This window comes from Ananas comosus, linkage group 11 (genome assembly GCF_001540865.1).
Source record: "Ananas comosus cultivar F153 linkage group 11, ASM154086v1, whole genome shotgun sequence".
NCBI classification, from domain to species: domain Eukaryota; kingdom Viridiplantae; phylum Streptophyta; class Magnoliopsida; order Poales; family Bromeliaceae; genus Ananas; species Ananas comosus.
The window spans coordinates 1,388,720-1,405,424 of NC_033631.1; the positions used below are offsets into that span (position 1 = coordinate 1,388,720).

The 16,705-nt window shown below is 37.4% G+C and overlaps 1 protein-coding gene and 1 long non-coding RNA gene across 2 annotated transcripts; one reads left to right on the plus strand and one right to left on the minus strand.

Moving 5' to 3' along the window:
• LOC109717548 (B3 domain-containing protein Os07g0563300-like) lies at nucleotides 3,985–6,472 on the minus strand. Its single transcript, XM_020243397.1, has 4 exons — nucleotides 6,421–6,472; nucleotides 6,071–6,147; nucleotides 5,048–5,428; nucleotides 3,985–4,026 (listed from the first exon to the last, which is right to left on the minus strand). The coding sequence occupies exons 1-4, from the start codon at nucleotides 6,470–6,472 to the stop codon at nucleotides 4,018–4,020; spliced, it is 519 nt and encodes a 172-aa protein (XP_020098986.1). The 3' UTR covers nucleotides 3,985–4,017.
• On the plus strand, nucleotides 9,845–10,780 carry LOC109717752. Its single transcript, XR_002218294.1, has 3 exons — nucleotides 9,845–9,906; nucleotides 10,397–10,498; nucleotides 10,676–10,780. It is a non-coding gene; the product is annotated as an uncharacterized LOC109717752 (long non-coding RNA).

Sequence of the window (16,705 nt, forward strand, 5' to 3'; positions counted from 1 at the left end):
TTCTAGTTCGAATTCATAGATTATATGGTATATTGCAAATTTGAATTTGGAGCATGTGGTAATAATTGAGTAGGTTATACATGTTGGACTTGGAATTGAATTAGGAGAAAACCTGTGATTTGGACCTGTCACTTGTTTAAACTGTCTGATTTAGCTCTAGGAGCCGTTATAAAATTATACTGTCGCAGTATCCTCGAGACGAGTACTCCAGGTAGTTTAGAATACATTTACGCTCGTACTGGTACGCCGAGTGGATTTTTACCGAGTCGTTTGGGCTGTTTCGGACTTTTGGGCGCCGTTGGGGTTGACGGTGGGCCCGGTTCGCCGTTTTGGCATCAGATTGTGCTGAGGGCACGTTACCTGTTGGTTGTTAGACCAGTTTGAGTCGGTTACTGGACTTTGACTTATGAGAGCCTGATTGAGCTCGACAGAGATACGCTGCATACTCGGTTGGGTAGCTCCCACGAGTGCCACTCCGGAGACGGGCTTTGTGCTTTCGTGTTGGTGTCGCTCATGCCGGTTGGACTTGTTCTCCACGGACTTGTAGTGTGGAGGTAGCTGGATAGTCACAACTGGGCAGGGACGGGTGTGTTTACAGTCCCAGGGACGGGTATGCTTACAGTCCCGATTGGATTGGGTCAGATTTGACATTTCCTACAGTTGGTCAGTGTAGAGCATGATAGTGTAGTGATTTGTAGCAGTTGAGTTTATTTCCTGCATTTTCTTACTATCCTGGCTCCCCTTTGTAGACTTAGTGGGTGGACCGATGTTGTTGAGGGCGGCACCCACTAAGGACTACCTGTTTTTACAGTAGTTCTCACGCCCAGTTGTTACTCCTGTTTTGCAGAGCCACAGGTTTCGGCTGCTGCGCCCTTCGCGGATCAGGATCAAGGCAAGGGCGTCGCGAGTTAGAGCCCTACCCGACGTGCTGAGCTAGAGGTGCCCCTACTGCAGGTAGATGTTTGTTTTGAGTTCATGTACATAGTATACTTAACTCGCCAGTGCGAGTAGCTCTGTATTTTGGTTTTGGACTATGAATATGGAACTCTGTTCGTTTAGCTTCTGTTTACTCTAGCAGCTCTTTGCTACTGTTTGTAGTATTGTATAGTTTACAGGTACAGCTATCGCTTCGTATACAGGAAAAATTCCTTGTATACGGCGGATTTATCGGCGTGTCCGGGGAACATGCAATCCGGGGCGTGACAATAATTCTGACAGAATAATCTTAACCAAATACGCCTTTTATAAATTATGAAAGTGATAAATTTTGTAAATCAGAATGTCTACATAAATGCGGCGGACGCGAGTTCTTAAATTAAAATAAAACATAAAAAAAGAACACGGAGAGGACTCTCGTGACTCAGGCACTGGTTTACTTCTGTACATGTAAATTTATTAAATAATATTTGGTAGTTAGTATTTTAAAACTAAAATCTAATTCAATATATATTTGATTTATAGTATTTAAAAGGAGGGTTTTTTATAAAAAATCCTACGAATTTTTATAATTACAAAAATATTTCTCTACAAAAATTAATTATAAAAATAGGCATCTAATATGCCAGGTGAGATAGTCTGCTGATAAAATATTGAAAGCGGTAAAGTATTTAAAAGCGGCCAAGTATTTATCGTCGATAAAAACGGTAAATGGTAAACCGCTTTTAGTATATTTTTCTTACTGGTATATGGGAAGCATTTAAAAGTGTTTAATGGTTCACCACTTTTAAAAAATTATTTAATTTTTAGAAGGTAATAAACCATTTGTCACTTTATAAAATACAGCAAATGGTTCACCACCTTTCTTTATGTCCTCGCTACGCTGGCGCCCATCTGACTAGATGAAGTCTATTTTTACACATAAAAATTTGAAGAGTCTAATTTTAGAATAAAGTTTTGAAGAGGGCTAGTAGCCTAAAAACCCCATTTGAAAGTCTCATGTATAGAAATTATAAATTAAAAAATTATTACTAAGATATCAAAGGTATTTTTGATTCATGCATGATTGGAATGGAAAAGAATAATAGAATTGGATTGCATTATAATGAAAAATAAAATGGCGAATTATCCAAAAGTGTATGGTCTATTATGGGAATGAAAATTAGAATAGATATCTAGAATTTTGAGAGTGGATTTTTGATAGGAGAGGGAGGCGTTTATGAGAGAGAATTTTCAGTTGTTTACTCTAGAACGAGCTAATTTGGGATTCAGGATCAGATTTAACCATAAATAGATCGGATAATTTTCATTTCAGAGTGGAATATGAAATTGGAATCCGATTCTTGTAAAGCAAACAATAATGATCGGAATTGGTGAAACTCAATTTGATTTCAGAGTTAAAATAGATAAACCAAACAAGTTTTAAGTAGTTCCAAAAATCGACTACATTAAAGTAAACAGCTGTTTGATTTATAAAAGTTATTATTCAAATTTTAAATTTTTTATTATTATATTTTTAATGTTATAGAATACGTCTAATGAATTAGATTCTAATAAATTTTTTTAAATGTGCAATATATAAGATATACTTACACATATCATATGTAAATAATAATTTTTGTTCTTAAAGGGGTGAGTTCATACTCCAGCTTTGTTGTGTATAGAATTAGAATTTATTTATTATTCTATTTCAAAATATTTATAATATTTTATATAAATAAATTATTATAATAAAAACTAATCTTTTATTTGTGTTCCAGTCGTGTCTATGTCTTACTTTTCGAGAAATTGCCGAATCACTGTGTTCAAGTCGTGTCACATCTTATGTTCTCACTACAACAAAACTAAGTTTTAACGGCGATTATTTTCTAAATGCCAGCAATTATAATTGCCGCTAAATAATTTAGTGACAATTGTAGTAATTGCCACTAATGGTGGGGTCGGTAAAAGTTATTATGGCATTTGTTTGGACGGTTGGTAAAAGTCTAAACAAATGCCGCTAAATCCTATCCAATAACAACAATTATAAATACCATTATAATTAATTATAATTGCCACTAAAAGTATACTAAATAATTACTAAATAAGACTTATAGCGGCAATTGCAATATATATATTAAAACGCTTGATCCACAATTAAATATTTCAATAAATTGAAATTAGAAAACATTCATTACCAAAGAGCAATCATGATTTGCGACAAATCACAGTTTCAATATTAAAAATAAATTTCATACATGAGTTTCAACTACAAAATGCTTGTTTGAATTCCAGCCAAACAATAATAAATTCTAAATGACGCTAAACATCTATTATCTCGAAAAAATCCAAAATTCTAAGTGCTCAAGCCATTATTGTTTCACTTCTAAAGCTATTGGATTGACATAGCTTTAGTTGTAGATTTGACATAGCTAAGTGATATCCTGCAAAAAGTAAAACCGCTTTCAGTAAGCTAGCAATACGGAGGATGAGCTGAGGCATAGATACTATTTCTATAACAATCATATACTTTATTGTGATAGGTAACCCAATAGAATAGTAAAGAAGAACAGAAAATGCACGTCTACAGTGTCATACACTAATAAGCAAAGTGGCAACTTAGTCTAGAATGAGAAAAAATAATACGCTATTAAATCCATCAATTTCATTCAATTATGACAGTCAATATAAGAAATACACTAGTATTGCAAATACATTAGTTTTACCTCTATATTGTGGTGTGTATCTTGAGGTGGTATCTTCAATTGAGCCTTCCAATCTTGAGAACTAAAATAATCAAAAAAATAACAAAAGTTGAATCAATATAACAAATAAAAATCTACTTCACATTAGATCCTTTTCCTTTTCACTAGTAACTTTGCATCTGTTAGATGCAAAATGAGAATACATGCACAAGCAAAAGATTTCATAAGTATCATAATAACGAGGTGCACTCTCTGTTATGCACTCAACTAAATGCTTCACAACAAGATAAATATAGCAATAATGTTGTCCAAAATCATTAAGTTTATTGAGACAAGCATTTGAAATAGTTTCCTTACTAGTAGAGAAGGCATTGAATTCATCAACCATAATGATGGGTCAACACTCCTGAAACAGTGACAGAATAAGACTCCATTTGAATATCACAAATCTTAACAGATATATGACTAAATCTCAACAGATTATATCTTTCTACAAAATCTTCTTAGTCAGGTAACTAGTATAATCAACAAACATTAATCAGGATATTATTATAGAAACTAAAGCATGCCATGTATTGAACAAAACACATCTACTATCTCACACAACAAGCCTCACAATCACCAAGTAGCAACACTTTATACTAACAACAAAATTCCTCAAACCACTAAAGTAAACAAAGCAGAGGAACACAAAATAAGCTTCAAAACTAACCAAATACTCATAACAACATCTATAACATAAAACCTCATCATCAAGATCAAGTGTGCCCCCAAAATAATAGTAAAATACTCTACTATCACTGATAAACAACAGTTTCTTTGTACAAAGTGGTTTGTACATCAAACCACTTTGAACATTCCTCACACTGAGCCCATTGATGACTATCACTGATGAACAATAGTTTCTTTGTATAACAAAATATTGAACTAAAAAATAATCAAACTTGTATTGATCTGATGTCAACAAAAAAAGGGTAGTTGGAGCTTTCCAAGTTGACCTATGGCTTGCTTAAAGCTAGCAGCAGAAGATCTTATTCAACACCTATTACCACAAGCACCACAATATTTTGAAGTGAGAAAGGATTGAATTTTTGTTCTTCTACTCATGAAGTGCTTCATACGTCTGAGCAACTGACTAGATATTTAACCGAAAAATTATCCCCTACTGTAACTTGAAAAAAAAACCCTTTTCTTATACCCATTGCATAAAATAAAATAGATATATCTTTGTATAACTCGCAACAAATTACTTTCAGTTTGCACATCAAATAGACAAAAGATTGAAAAAGAAGCTTGGATAACCAGCCTAGAACAAAAACTCCCAAAAAACCTACCCTCATCTATTTAGATAACATGAGATTAATATGCCTTTATTACAAGAAATCATTCTAAAGCTTTAGTCAAATGAAAATAGCAGAGGGAAATACCTCGTATTTCTCAAATTCATGGCCTTCAATGACAACAACAGAAGGAACAGAGTTAGGAGGTGGACGGAGCAGTTCTTGAGCCTCTTCCCATGACAATTTCAACTCCATTGAGTCCTCATTTTCAATCCTTAGACGTTTACTCTTTGAACCAAATGAGCTTCCTTTCCTTTCACTAGGGCCATGTGAATACTTACCAAGAGGTCCATCCTTTTGTATAAATCCTCCTTTGTCAAACTTAGGCAAGGTTGCCTGGTCTCCATGACTACTAGGATTTCTTGATTCTATAATGCCTTTAGGTGGCCGAAGAGGGATGTTTGCATTTGAGTCCACAGCAGTGCTTTCATTCCCACCCTCTGGACCAGACTTAACAGTTTGGGTGTCCTGCCCATGTAAATTTTTATTAAAAAGGAAGTCCTCAAATGAGAAAGGCCTACTTCATCTTTTCACAGTGCATTCTTAGCAATAATGGAGTAAAATCTAACTAGGAGGCTATACTTCTACAAATTGATAAGAGAAGGAAATCATACCTAATAGCAAATATAAACAAGATAACATTAATACAAAGAAACAAAAAAAAAGGTGTCTAACACATTGCCCTGGTACTACGACTAAAAGCATCAATTGTACCTCTAACTCAAGCACACCTTCCTAACCAATATATCCTATGTGACATTGTTAATAAGATTCGAGTGATTTTCAGATAAGAGCATAGATTGATGAGAAGAAATAGCTTGAACTTCAACTCTGTAATTAACAACCATCATCTAAAATTTAGAAATACGTCATCGACCTAGATATCGGATTTGATATTTCAATAATTATTTCAATCGCACTAGTAGATTTTGTCTCCACATAAGCAGATTTTGATCCACATATAACAGATTCTCAATAGCAAACAGAAACAAAAAAAACAAGCACATATAGTCCACACACAAAAGCATTAATTGTGTCATCAACTGTTAAGTAGCTTAGAAAGTAGTAACAAATGCAATGTAATAACATATTTATAAACTTGATACAGACCTGTTCTGCTGAGATACTAGAGCCCTTTCTAAATCCCATGACCAGCTTTCCTTCTGAATCAATTCGGCTGAACGTTACTGCAAAAGGAAAGAAAAAAAGGAAAATTCAAATATCATGAAGGAAAAGGGAACACTCAAATCCCAGTGTATAATCACATTGGACAGGAACAGTTCTGTGTCCCTATCTGTATAATATAATACTTTACTAATTTATAATTTGCACTTTACTATTATTCTGCAGATTGTTATGTACGACACTTTGCTATTCTATTTTACTTTATTATTACTTCTTATTTAGAGAAAGATAGTATACTACTTATTTTGTTTACTTTATCAAAAAATTAAATTTACCTGAAAATTGTGAAGCAACTGATAGGACCTTGAGTCCTCGAATATCGACCATCAAATTCTTTGCTACAAATGTTAGCAAAAGTCGGTGTTGCTATGCTATTTTAGTTAACAACACGTCCTTACGTATGAAGAGAAAATCGAATAATATTTTAAAAACAATAGGGTGCATAATTGAGGTTTACAATTATACATATTTTGCAAGGGTCTTAGTTTTTCGATACTTAGACATTCAATTTGACGATCGATACAGGTAAATATAATTTTGAATATTTGAACATTGTAGAAATCCAATTTCATAAATTTTTGGCACTACAATACCTTTTTTTTAACCTCCAATTACATAATCTGCATCAATTACCACAAGCAAAAGCTCAACATCTTTTTATTCTTCAAGAGATAACTGAGAAAAACAAAAAAAACAAGTTGCAGATGCATTATAATTCAATATTTAACTTATTTTATTAAGGAGGTGTTGAGCCTATGAGGCACGGACACGTGGTACCCCGGTACACAGGCCACAGCGGTTCTATTTAAGGGTGACAATTTTACTGTGCACCGGGAGCGTTGGAAGAAATTCTAATGTAACTACTGCATGAATTAAGAGAAGTTACAATAACAGCGAGAGGTTATACAAGCGATTCTGATCGAAAGTGGCCCGAGAAAGCAGGGGTAGCGGCCGATCACAGATAAGGCAATAACTGATCATCAAGGGTGATCTATAAATAAGCCAATAACGTCCTAAAAAGAGGTCTTTTCCCGAGAACAAAAGACCACCCTTATTTTCTTCGCAATTTTCTGCATTTCCTAGGAGTAGTCTACTTGTAATCTTTTACTTTTCTGCATTTACAGCTTTTTTCTAGTAGTAGAACCTTAAATAAATCAATCGAGTCTGTATGCCCTCAGGCACACTCGACCCTTTGTACTTCTTCCATATCACGAGTTCATTTTAATATATTTAAAGGCTTTCGGCTCTTTAGGCCGAGCAATTATTGTGTGTTTCTTTTATTCAGCTCATCCACCGACTCAAGTCTTTGAGCAATCCGTACATTTGGCTCCTCCAGCCGAACCAAGTCCATAGTAAAGGTTTTCGAACTCGGCTGATTTAATCCCTTATCAGCCGAATCGCTTGATCTAGTCGAAGGGCGCAAACTTCGAGGGTCATCGATTGCAGCCGTTTCTGCTTCCCGACACACGCCCCGAGAAGGGTCTTGACTAGGTCAAGTGCTAGGGAATTCGGCTCCTAACATTTTTGGCATGCCCGGTGTGACGCAATTAAGGTAAATTTATATTTTTATATATAAATTATGGCCGATGACAACGCCATGAATTTGCGCAATAGGGTTGTTCCTAAAAATTCAGGGAGCGAACAACCTAGTAATTCTGATAACGTTGCAGAGTGCCAAGCTGTCTTGCCTATCGAAGGTGAGACTAGTGGTCAATCTGACCAACAAGAGCCGAGTTTAGCTCAAGCGCTGCATGGTTAGACGCAGTGTTGGCCGCAATTACGGCATCCAACGAGAATATTGCTCGAATAGGGCAATTATTGACTCGTAACGAACAACCCATAACAGGCTTACAAGGGCCTGTAGTGGCACTAGTGTTGCAGAATCTTGTAACACTTGTAAATGGTCACCCCAATACCAGGGGGCACCATTCCAGGCAGCTTATAGACCGGCTGTTGCTAATGCCGATCAGCAACCAGAAATAGCATGGGGATTACCATCTCCTCCACCAATAGCAGCATATCAACCCTAGAATGTAGGGGTTAGAGCTGGGGGGTAGGCCCCGAATATACAAGGGGTTAATCCTGTGGCACAGAATTTTGGACTAACACAAAGACCGAATGTAGCACAAGCGCAAGTTCCTTTACAGGGGAACAATAATGAAATATATACACAAATTGAAGAAGCCATCCAAAATACTTTCGGAGTAGGCGCAAGGCCGGCAATGCGGCCCGTGTTTAGATCTCCTTATCCTGCAAATATAGATGCAGAGCATCCTTATTCGGCAAATCGAAAAATGCTGAAGTTTCACAAATTTTTCGGAGATGAGACCGAAAACACGGTCGAACATGTTGCACGGTTCACGGCACAGTGCCAGGAAGCCGCTCCGGACCCATTTTTGAAACTTAGATTATTCAACACCCCGTTAACCAAGATAACTTTCACTTGGTATACGAGTCTACCTGCTAATTCCATCCAATATTGGGACGAATTAGAAGGAAAACTTCATGAACAGTTCTACAGATCAGAACCAAAATTATCGGTAGCTGATCTAGCTCAATTTAAACAAAGAACAGGCGAATCGGTTGAAGAATATTTAAACCGATTCAAAACGGCCAGGAGCCGTTATTTTGTCAGGATGCTAGAGTCAGAATTTGCCAAAATGGCATTTAACGGCTTACACTTCAAAATAAAAGATTATTTTGAAGATAAGTACTTTCCAAATCATTTTGATTTGGGAGTTCGGGTTGCTCAATATGAGCAATTCCGAAAAAAAAATAATAAGGACCGGCTCAGATGGAGCCGAAATAAAGATTGGAACAAAGGAAAAGAGAAAAATATCTCTTTTCTTGAAGAATCTTCGGCTCATGAGAAGCCGAACACGTCCGAAGGAACAAATGAATCGGCTGATGAAGCCGAGATATATGTGGCGGAAATGGTAAAAAGCCGCTAGCCGTATAAATGTGCTTTGTTAAAACTTGCTAAATTAAATTCATAACATCGAGATTTAAGCTGTCAACTTCATAATATCGAGATTTAACCAAACTAGTTTGCCTGATTTTGTAAATGCATAGTTCTTATTATTAGTTAACTATAATTGCATGCAATCAAATGGCTTATAATTTGCATCTGTGAGCAAACTTTGGGTTCTTCTTGCTTGACTTCTGATAGTAAAAAAAGTCCTCGCTTGGGCAGGTGTAAAGTAGAAAAATCTTCTGTTCTCTCAATCCAGATTAAAGATGTAATGGATTGTAGTTTGCCAGAATTCTAACTATGTGCAGAAATTGGAACCTCAGTGGATTGTTACTGTGCGAATGACACGAAGACCTAATTCATTTAGTCGAACAAGCTACTATTTCCAGCATTAAGAAGCTTTTTGTAATAGGAGTAGGATATTTTTATTCTATTTTATTATTTTCTTGTGGCCATCCTTTCTTTCTCGGCTTTGTGGATTCGAATCATGCAAACGACCTCCCTAGAGACAACTATAGGCTGCTCCTCCTAGACCCTACAATGATGGTAACCTTTTCCATTATGCTGCTCCGTCATAGCCTATGATTTTTGTTTATCCGTGGTAAAATAATGTTACAATGATGCTCTTAATAGGTTTTGATGTACTTTCTCTAGCACTTTTTTTGCTTGGAGTGGAAGCTTTGTCTGCTTAATTCCATGCCCATATGAACGTAAATTGTCCTGACTTTAGGTGGCATGCAACTTGGAGGTGGGATCAATTCGGACAATGCCATGACTTATATCAACGAAGGTGCAAGTCACGTGATTGCTACATCAGTATTTGATTTATTTATTTATTTATTTCACAAACAATGTTTGCCTGATTGAGCAACAGCATAATTATCTTATGTCCCTATTTTTTTATTGTACACAAAATACTTCTGGTTTGTATTTGCTCATATCAATCTTTGTAATGATTATAATCATTGTTTTGTACACTTCTCTTCTGTACTCAATAACTTTCACATAGCAAGTAGTTTCATAATTGAAATTTTTTTCAATATGTAGTTGCAAGCTTAGAAGAACTTAAAATTCCAAGGCTCTAATGAAAGCTAATGTATTAATGTTAATCTCACAAGTCCCTCCATTTCAAAGTGTAAAGCACATTACTCGGGGAACACAAGTTTTCTACACATATTTAATACTTTACCCGCCACTACTATATAGTAAGTTCATATGTCAATTCAAAGCTAACCTTTTCTATTGAGTTCATAGTAACTATTTAAATATTTGTCTTGCAGCACATTTTCAATAATGGACAAATGAACCTTGAACGGCTTAAACACCTTGTTGGTATAATTGGAAAGCAAAGGCTTGTCTTGGATCTTAGTTGTAGAAAGAAGGTACGGAAAATTTTCTTAATTTTGTTGGTTTTACTTTTTCACCTGTTTCATTCTCTAGCTACATGCTATTGACATCTACAATTAGACTTCTTTTTTGTGCATACCGAGTTGATATCAGATTATGTTTCTTTTCAATGGTAGTATTATTTGATTGTAGAATTTATGATTTTGGTGTAGAATGGTAAATACGCCATTGTTACTGACAGATGGCAGAAATTCGGTGATGTCATTCTAGAAGAGCAAACGTTGGAATTTCTTGCAACCTATGCAGATGAGTTTTTGGTTCATGGAGTTGTTGTGGAGTGGAAAAGGTGACTTACTCTACAGTATTTCTACTAGATTCTTTTTGAAGCAACTCGGAGCTTTTTACTGCTCTACCTTTGGCATACCATTTGGTTTTTCGTAATATATCGCTGGTTTCTTCTTTCACCTCTATCACATTGCGCATGGTTAGCATTTTAGTATTCTCATAAACTCGGTCAAATATAGGCTCCAACAAGAACTTATTCGGTGACTATTTTCTCTGTTTCTAATTAATGTTCTTGGTGCTACGACATGCTAGGAATTGATGAGGAGCTTGTGATCATGCTTGGATGCTACTCACATGTATGTAATACCTTACTTTCTGTTATTCAGTTTTCTCCACATGTTTATGACTTAGTTCCCCTGACCCAAGAAAGAGCTCTGGTTTTGCTAATTTGTCACTACAGACCTTCATTAAAGACGCTAATTATTGTATACTTTCATTTTTAATATTAGCTTTTGTGTTTCTAAAATCTAGTACTTTACAGGTGTAGTGTCTTTTGGCCCAACCTCAAATGCAACATTGCATCACTGATGAACTCAACTTTACATGGCCTTTTTATAAAATTAGTACTCCTATTTTACAGTATATATTAATTTGTTTTGAGCATGAAAGATTTTAGCTTTGTTTGTGCTCAATATGATCAGCGGATGTCGATAAAAAACTCCTTATACTTATAGCTCAATATTTTCACATTGTAGATTCCGATAACTTATGCTAGTGGAGTCTCAACAATGGAAAGGGCCGCGTTGATATTACAGTTGGAAGTTCTCTCAATATATTTGGGGGCAATCTACCATACGAGGATGTCGTCGCTTGGCATAACAACCAATAGCTTATGGTTACCTAGTAACCCTAAAGAAGTCGGCAATTACGTTCAATTGAATCAACTGACACAAAATTTTGAACTCGTGCTTCAAATTCGTTCTGCAACATTTTCTACAAACTACTTTTGCTATATATATATATCTAATGCTTTAATGTTAAGAAACTTGAAACTTATCCCGAGGCAGCGGCATCTCTGATGTAATTCCATGTGTATCTGTCTTATTTGTATAACCAGTAGGAATAATGTCTGTTGTATTTTGTAAGGAGGAACATATTAATAGACATTTTGTAGAACCTATTCCAGTTTTAGTGAGAAAGTTTTTGATATTTTTGAGGACAAGCAAGACCTTGATATTCATGTAATCTTATTTCTTCTAATTTATTGTTAATATATCTTAAATGCGAAATTGTTGCTTTTCACTGCCTTTGAAGCATTTAAAGTTTGTTTCAGAATTTGCAGATTGTGTGTGCTGTACTTTTGATGGTTTTGATTGAAATATTGCTATTCCATTTTTGTTTTCGGAATTGATGTAAATGAACCTGGGTTGTTGTTGTTGTTGTTGTTGTTGTTGTTGTTGTTGTTTTCTTTTTTTTTGGGTAAACTTAAAAACCATCCCTGTGGTTTTGCACTTTCTCACTTTAGTACTATGTGGATTAAAGTGTATCGCCAGCTAGTGTCATGTGGTTTCATTTTTATCTTTTCGTCAGCTTCTTCGTTAATATTTCATTAAATTGTATACAAAAAAAACTTTAGATATCCACCTAGGTTTATCGAATATTCACTTTAGTACCCTTTAGTTTTAACTTCGTCACTAATTTAACAAAAAAAATTAGTGGAATTGATAATAAAAAGATACAAATAAAATCATAGGACACTAAATTGATACACTTTAAACCATAGGATACTAAAATGAAAAAGTGTGAAACCACATGGGTGGTATTTGAAGTTTTTTTCTTTTTTGGTTAATTGCATACACGTCCCTACAAACATGGTGAATTACAAATATATCCCTGCAAAGCTCAAATTTCATAAGTTGTCCTTGCAAAAGTCCTAATTTATTCAGATATATCCCTCTGGTTAGGATCCGTTAGAAAACTGTTAATTTTTTAACAGTATACTCGTGAAATGATAATTTTGCCCTCACAAATATGTCCCTCCAAAAGCACATTTGCAGAAGTGTGCTCTTAATTTTTGCCCTCTTCCTCTTTCTCTTCCTCTTCGGGTTGCGGGAGTGGACGGCGGCGGTGGCGGATCATCGACGATGACAACAAAGAAGAAAAACGAGGAGAAGAGGAGGATACGAAGAAGAAGAAGAAGAAGAAGGCGGTGGAGGCCGTTGTCGGCCGGCGGCGCCACTGGGGATGGCCCACGGGAGCACCGCCCAATCTCCCACGAGGAGGAGGTTGGTGTTGGCGGCGAGTTGCTTGAGGGCGTCGGAGGCGGCGGCGAGGTCGCTCTGCGTGCGGAGCTTCCCTGTGGGGAGGTCGGGGGAGCGGCACTGCTCCACGATGGCAAGGGCTAGCACTAGGGTTTCCTGGAGGGACCGGAGGAGCTCACAGGCGAGGGGGTTTGCGGCGAGGTTGGAGAGGCCACCGATGGTGGAGGAGAGGCGGGAGGCGGCTGCGGCGACGGCGCACCACCGGCCGTGGAAGCATCACGCGGCGGCAGCAGGAAGGTACGGCGGAGAGGAGGCGGCGGAGGTCGCCGTCAGCGGCTTTCTCCGCGACCGCGGCTCCTCCTTCTCTGTCGCGATCGCCCGCCGCATCTCCTCCCTCGCCGGCAACGAAGAAGAGGGAAGCGAAAGAGGGAGAGGAAGAAGAGGGGGTAAAATTGTCAATTCAACTTATTAATTAACCATGGTTAAGTATTTTAACTGTGGTTAACGAAATTTCNTATATATATATATATATCTAATGCTTTAATGTTAAGAAACTTGAAACTTATCCCGAGGCGGCGATATCTCTGATGTAATTTCATGTGTACCTGTCTTATTTGTATAATCAGTAGGAATAGTGTCTGTTGTATTTTGTAAGGAGGAACATATTAATAGACATTTTGCATAACCTATTCTAGTTTTAGTAAGAAAGTTTTTGATATTTTTGAGGACAAACAAGACCTTGATATTCATGTAATCTTATTTCTTCTAATTTATTGCTACTATATCTTAAATGCGAAATTGTTGCTTTTCACTGTCTTTGAAGCATTTAAAGTTGTTTTAGAATTTGCAGATTGTGTGTGCTGTACTTTTGATGGTTTTGATTGAAATATTGCTTTTCCATTTTTGTTTTCGGAATTGATGTAAATGAACCTGGGTTGTTGTTGTTGTTGCTGTTTTCTTTTTTTTGGGTAAACTTAAAAACCATCCCTGTGGTTTTGCATTTTCTCACTTTAGTACTATGTGGTTTAAAGTGTATCAAGCTAGTGCCATGTGGTTTCATTTTTATCTTTTCGTCAGCTTCTTCATTAATATTTCGTTAAATTGTATACCAAAAACTTTAGATATCCACCGAGGTTTATCGAATATTCACTTTAGTACCTTTTAGTTTTAACTTTGTCACTGATTTAACAAAAAAATTAGTGGAAATTGATAATAAAAAGATACAAATAAAACCATAGGATACTAAATTGATACACTTTAAACCATAGGATACTAAAATGAGAAAGTGTGAAACCACAGGGGTGGTATTTGAAGTTTTTTTTCTTTTTGGTTAATTGCATACACGTCCCTGCAAACATGGTGAATTACAAATATATCCCTGCAAAGCTCAACTTTCATAAGTTGTCCTTATAAAAGTCCGAATTATTCAGATATGTCCCTTTGGTTAGGATCCGTTAGAGAACTGTTAATTTTTTAACAATATGCTCGTGAAATGACAATTTTGCCTTCACAAATATGTCCCTCCAAAAGCACATTTGCAAAAATGTCCTCTCAATTTTTACCCTCTTCCTCTTTCTCTTCCTCTTCGGGCTGTGGGAGTGGACGACAGTGGTGGCGGATCGACGACGACGACAAAGAAGAAGAACGAGGAGAAGAGAAGGATATGAAAAAGTAAAAGAAGAAGGCGGTGGAGGCCGTTGTCAGCCGGCGGCGTCACCGGGGATGGCCCACGGGAGTACCGCCCGATCTCCCACGAGGAGGAGGTTGGCGTCGGCGGTGAACTGCTTGAGGGCGTCGGAGGCGGCGACGAGGTCGCTCTGTGTGCGGAGCTTCCCCGTGGGGAGGTTGGGGGAGCGGCACTGCTCCATGATGGCAAGGGCTAGCACTAGGGTTTCCCGGAGGGACCGAAGGAGCTCGGAGGCGAGGGGGTTTGCGGCGAGGTTGGAGAGGTCACCGATGGCGGAGGAGAGGCGGGAGGCGTCTGCGGCGATGGCGCACCACCGGCCGTGGAAGCATCGCGCGGCGGCGGCGGGAAGATACGGCGGAAAGGAGGCGGCGTAGGTCAGCATCGGCGGCTTCCTCGGCGACCACGGCTCCTCCTTCTCCGTCACGATCGCCCGCCACATCTTCTCCCTCACCGGCAACGAAGAAGAGGGAAGCGGAAGAGGGAGAGGAAGAAGAAGAGGTAATATTGTCAATTCAACTTATTAATTAACCATGGTTAAGTATTTTAACTGTGGTTAACGAAATTTTCTAACGGAAACTAACGGTATGGATATATCTGAATATATTAGGACTTTTACAGAGATAACTTATGAAAGTTGAGCTTTGCAGGAATATATCTGCAATTCACTATATTTGCAGGGACGTGTATGCAATTAACCCTTTTCTTTTTTTTTAGGAAGTTCATCTAATCACATTGGATTCGTATAAAAATAATGATAATAATAAGTTACATACCCAATCAAAAAAAAAATTGTATTAAAAGAGCAGAAAATGGATAGGATTTAGATCTCAAACGTTCAAGAATTAGGTGACACGTGTCACTCACATACAGGCGCCAAATCACAAATCGTCCTACTCTACACTATCGCATTCTGTTGACATGTGGCATCGATCTAGGCGTCGGACTAAAACTTGTCTCACCACCATAACATGTTGCCGTGAATAAGAAGTCGACTTATTTTGTAATTTTGCACTCACCCTCCTCACAAATTCACAATTCACCTCTCAGGTTGAATTTTTTTATAAATAATCCTATCAATTTTTATAATTGTAAAAATAGTTTTTTTAAAAAAAATAATTATAAAAATAGACCTCTAAAATGCGGTGAATGATTCACCGCATTCATAACTCCTTTATAGGAGTAGAAAAAGAATAAAAGGTTCACCGTTTTTACCATCGTAGAAATATAGAAAGAAGTAAAAAAAGAAAGAAAGCGGTGAAACCATTCACCGTTTTTATAGTACTATATTTATAAATAAAAATTTAACAGATATATTTTTAGAATAAAATTTTAGGAGAAATGTAATGTCCCGGATGGGTTGAGGGTGATTTGGGGGTGAGTTTGAAAAAGAGAAGGAGAGGTACGTAGAGAGACAGAGGGAGATAAGGAGGAGTGAGATCATTAGGAGGAAGAGAGTAGGGTTTAAAAAAAAATAGAGGAGAGTGGGAAGAGATGAGAGGGGGAAGGAGAAGATTAGAGAAATAGTGGAGAAGAAGAGGATAATTGGGGGAAGAAAAGCTAATTCATTTCATTCTCCTCCTGTTTACATCTTTAGTTGATATTTATACCTCTACTAATGCATACTGAAATGTAAAATTAACTTGCTAAGAGGGCTACATTGCAAAAGTGAAAAATAGGAGTATAGGCTGGTGTAACTGGGCTTTGGTTTGGGCCATCCCGGTCCAGTAGACTGGTTATCGGGAAAACGGGCATCGGTTCCACTCTTCTCCGCACTATCCGCGAACCCGGCGGGTCTTGGGTCCGCCCTTTTGCCTCCGCTCCAGAAGACTGCTGCTTCGACCCGCTGCGCCTCCTTCCCCCACTACTATTTCTTCAGGGTTGTTACAAGAAACTATTTCACTAAAAAACCCTCTCAGCTTTCTTCAGCAACAAGGCGCACGGCTGAATCACTATTACCACTCGAGGCTGTAGAGGGATCGCCGCTTTCGCTACCTCCCCTCGACCTCGCC

Coding starts and splice junctions, on each gene's coding strand:
- LOC109717548 (XM_020243397.1), bottom strand. CDS start 6,472: ATGGTCGATATTCGAGGACTCAAGGTCCTATCAGTTGCTTCACAATTT. Junction 6,148..6,420: donor AGTTGCTTCACAATTTTCAG/GTAAATTTAATT, acceptor TTCCTTTTGCAG/TAACGTTCAGCCGAATTGAT. Junction 5,429..6,070: donor CTAGTATCTCAGCAGAACAG/GTCTGTATCAAG, acceptor TTACATGGGCAG/GACACCCAAACTGTTAAGTC.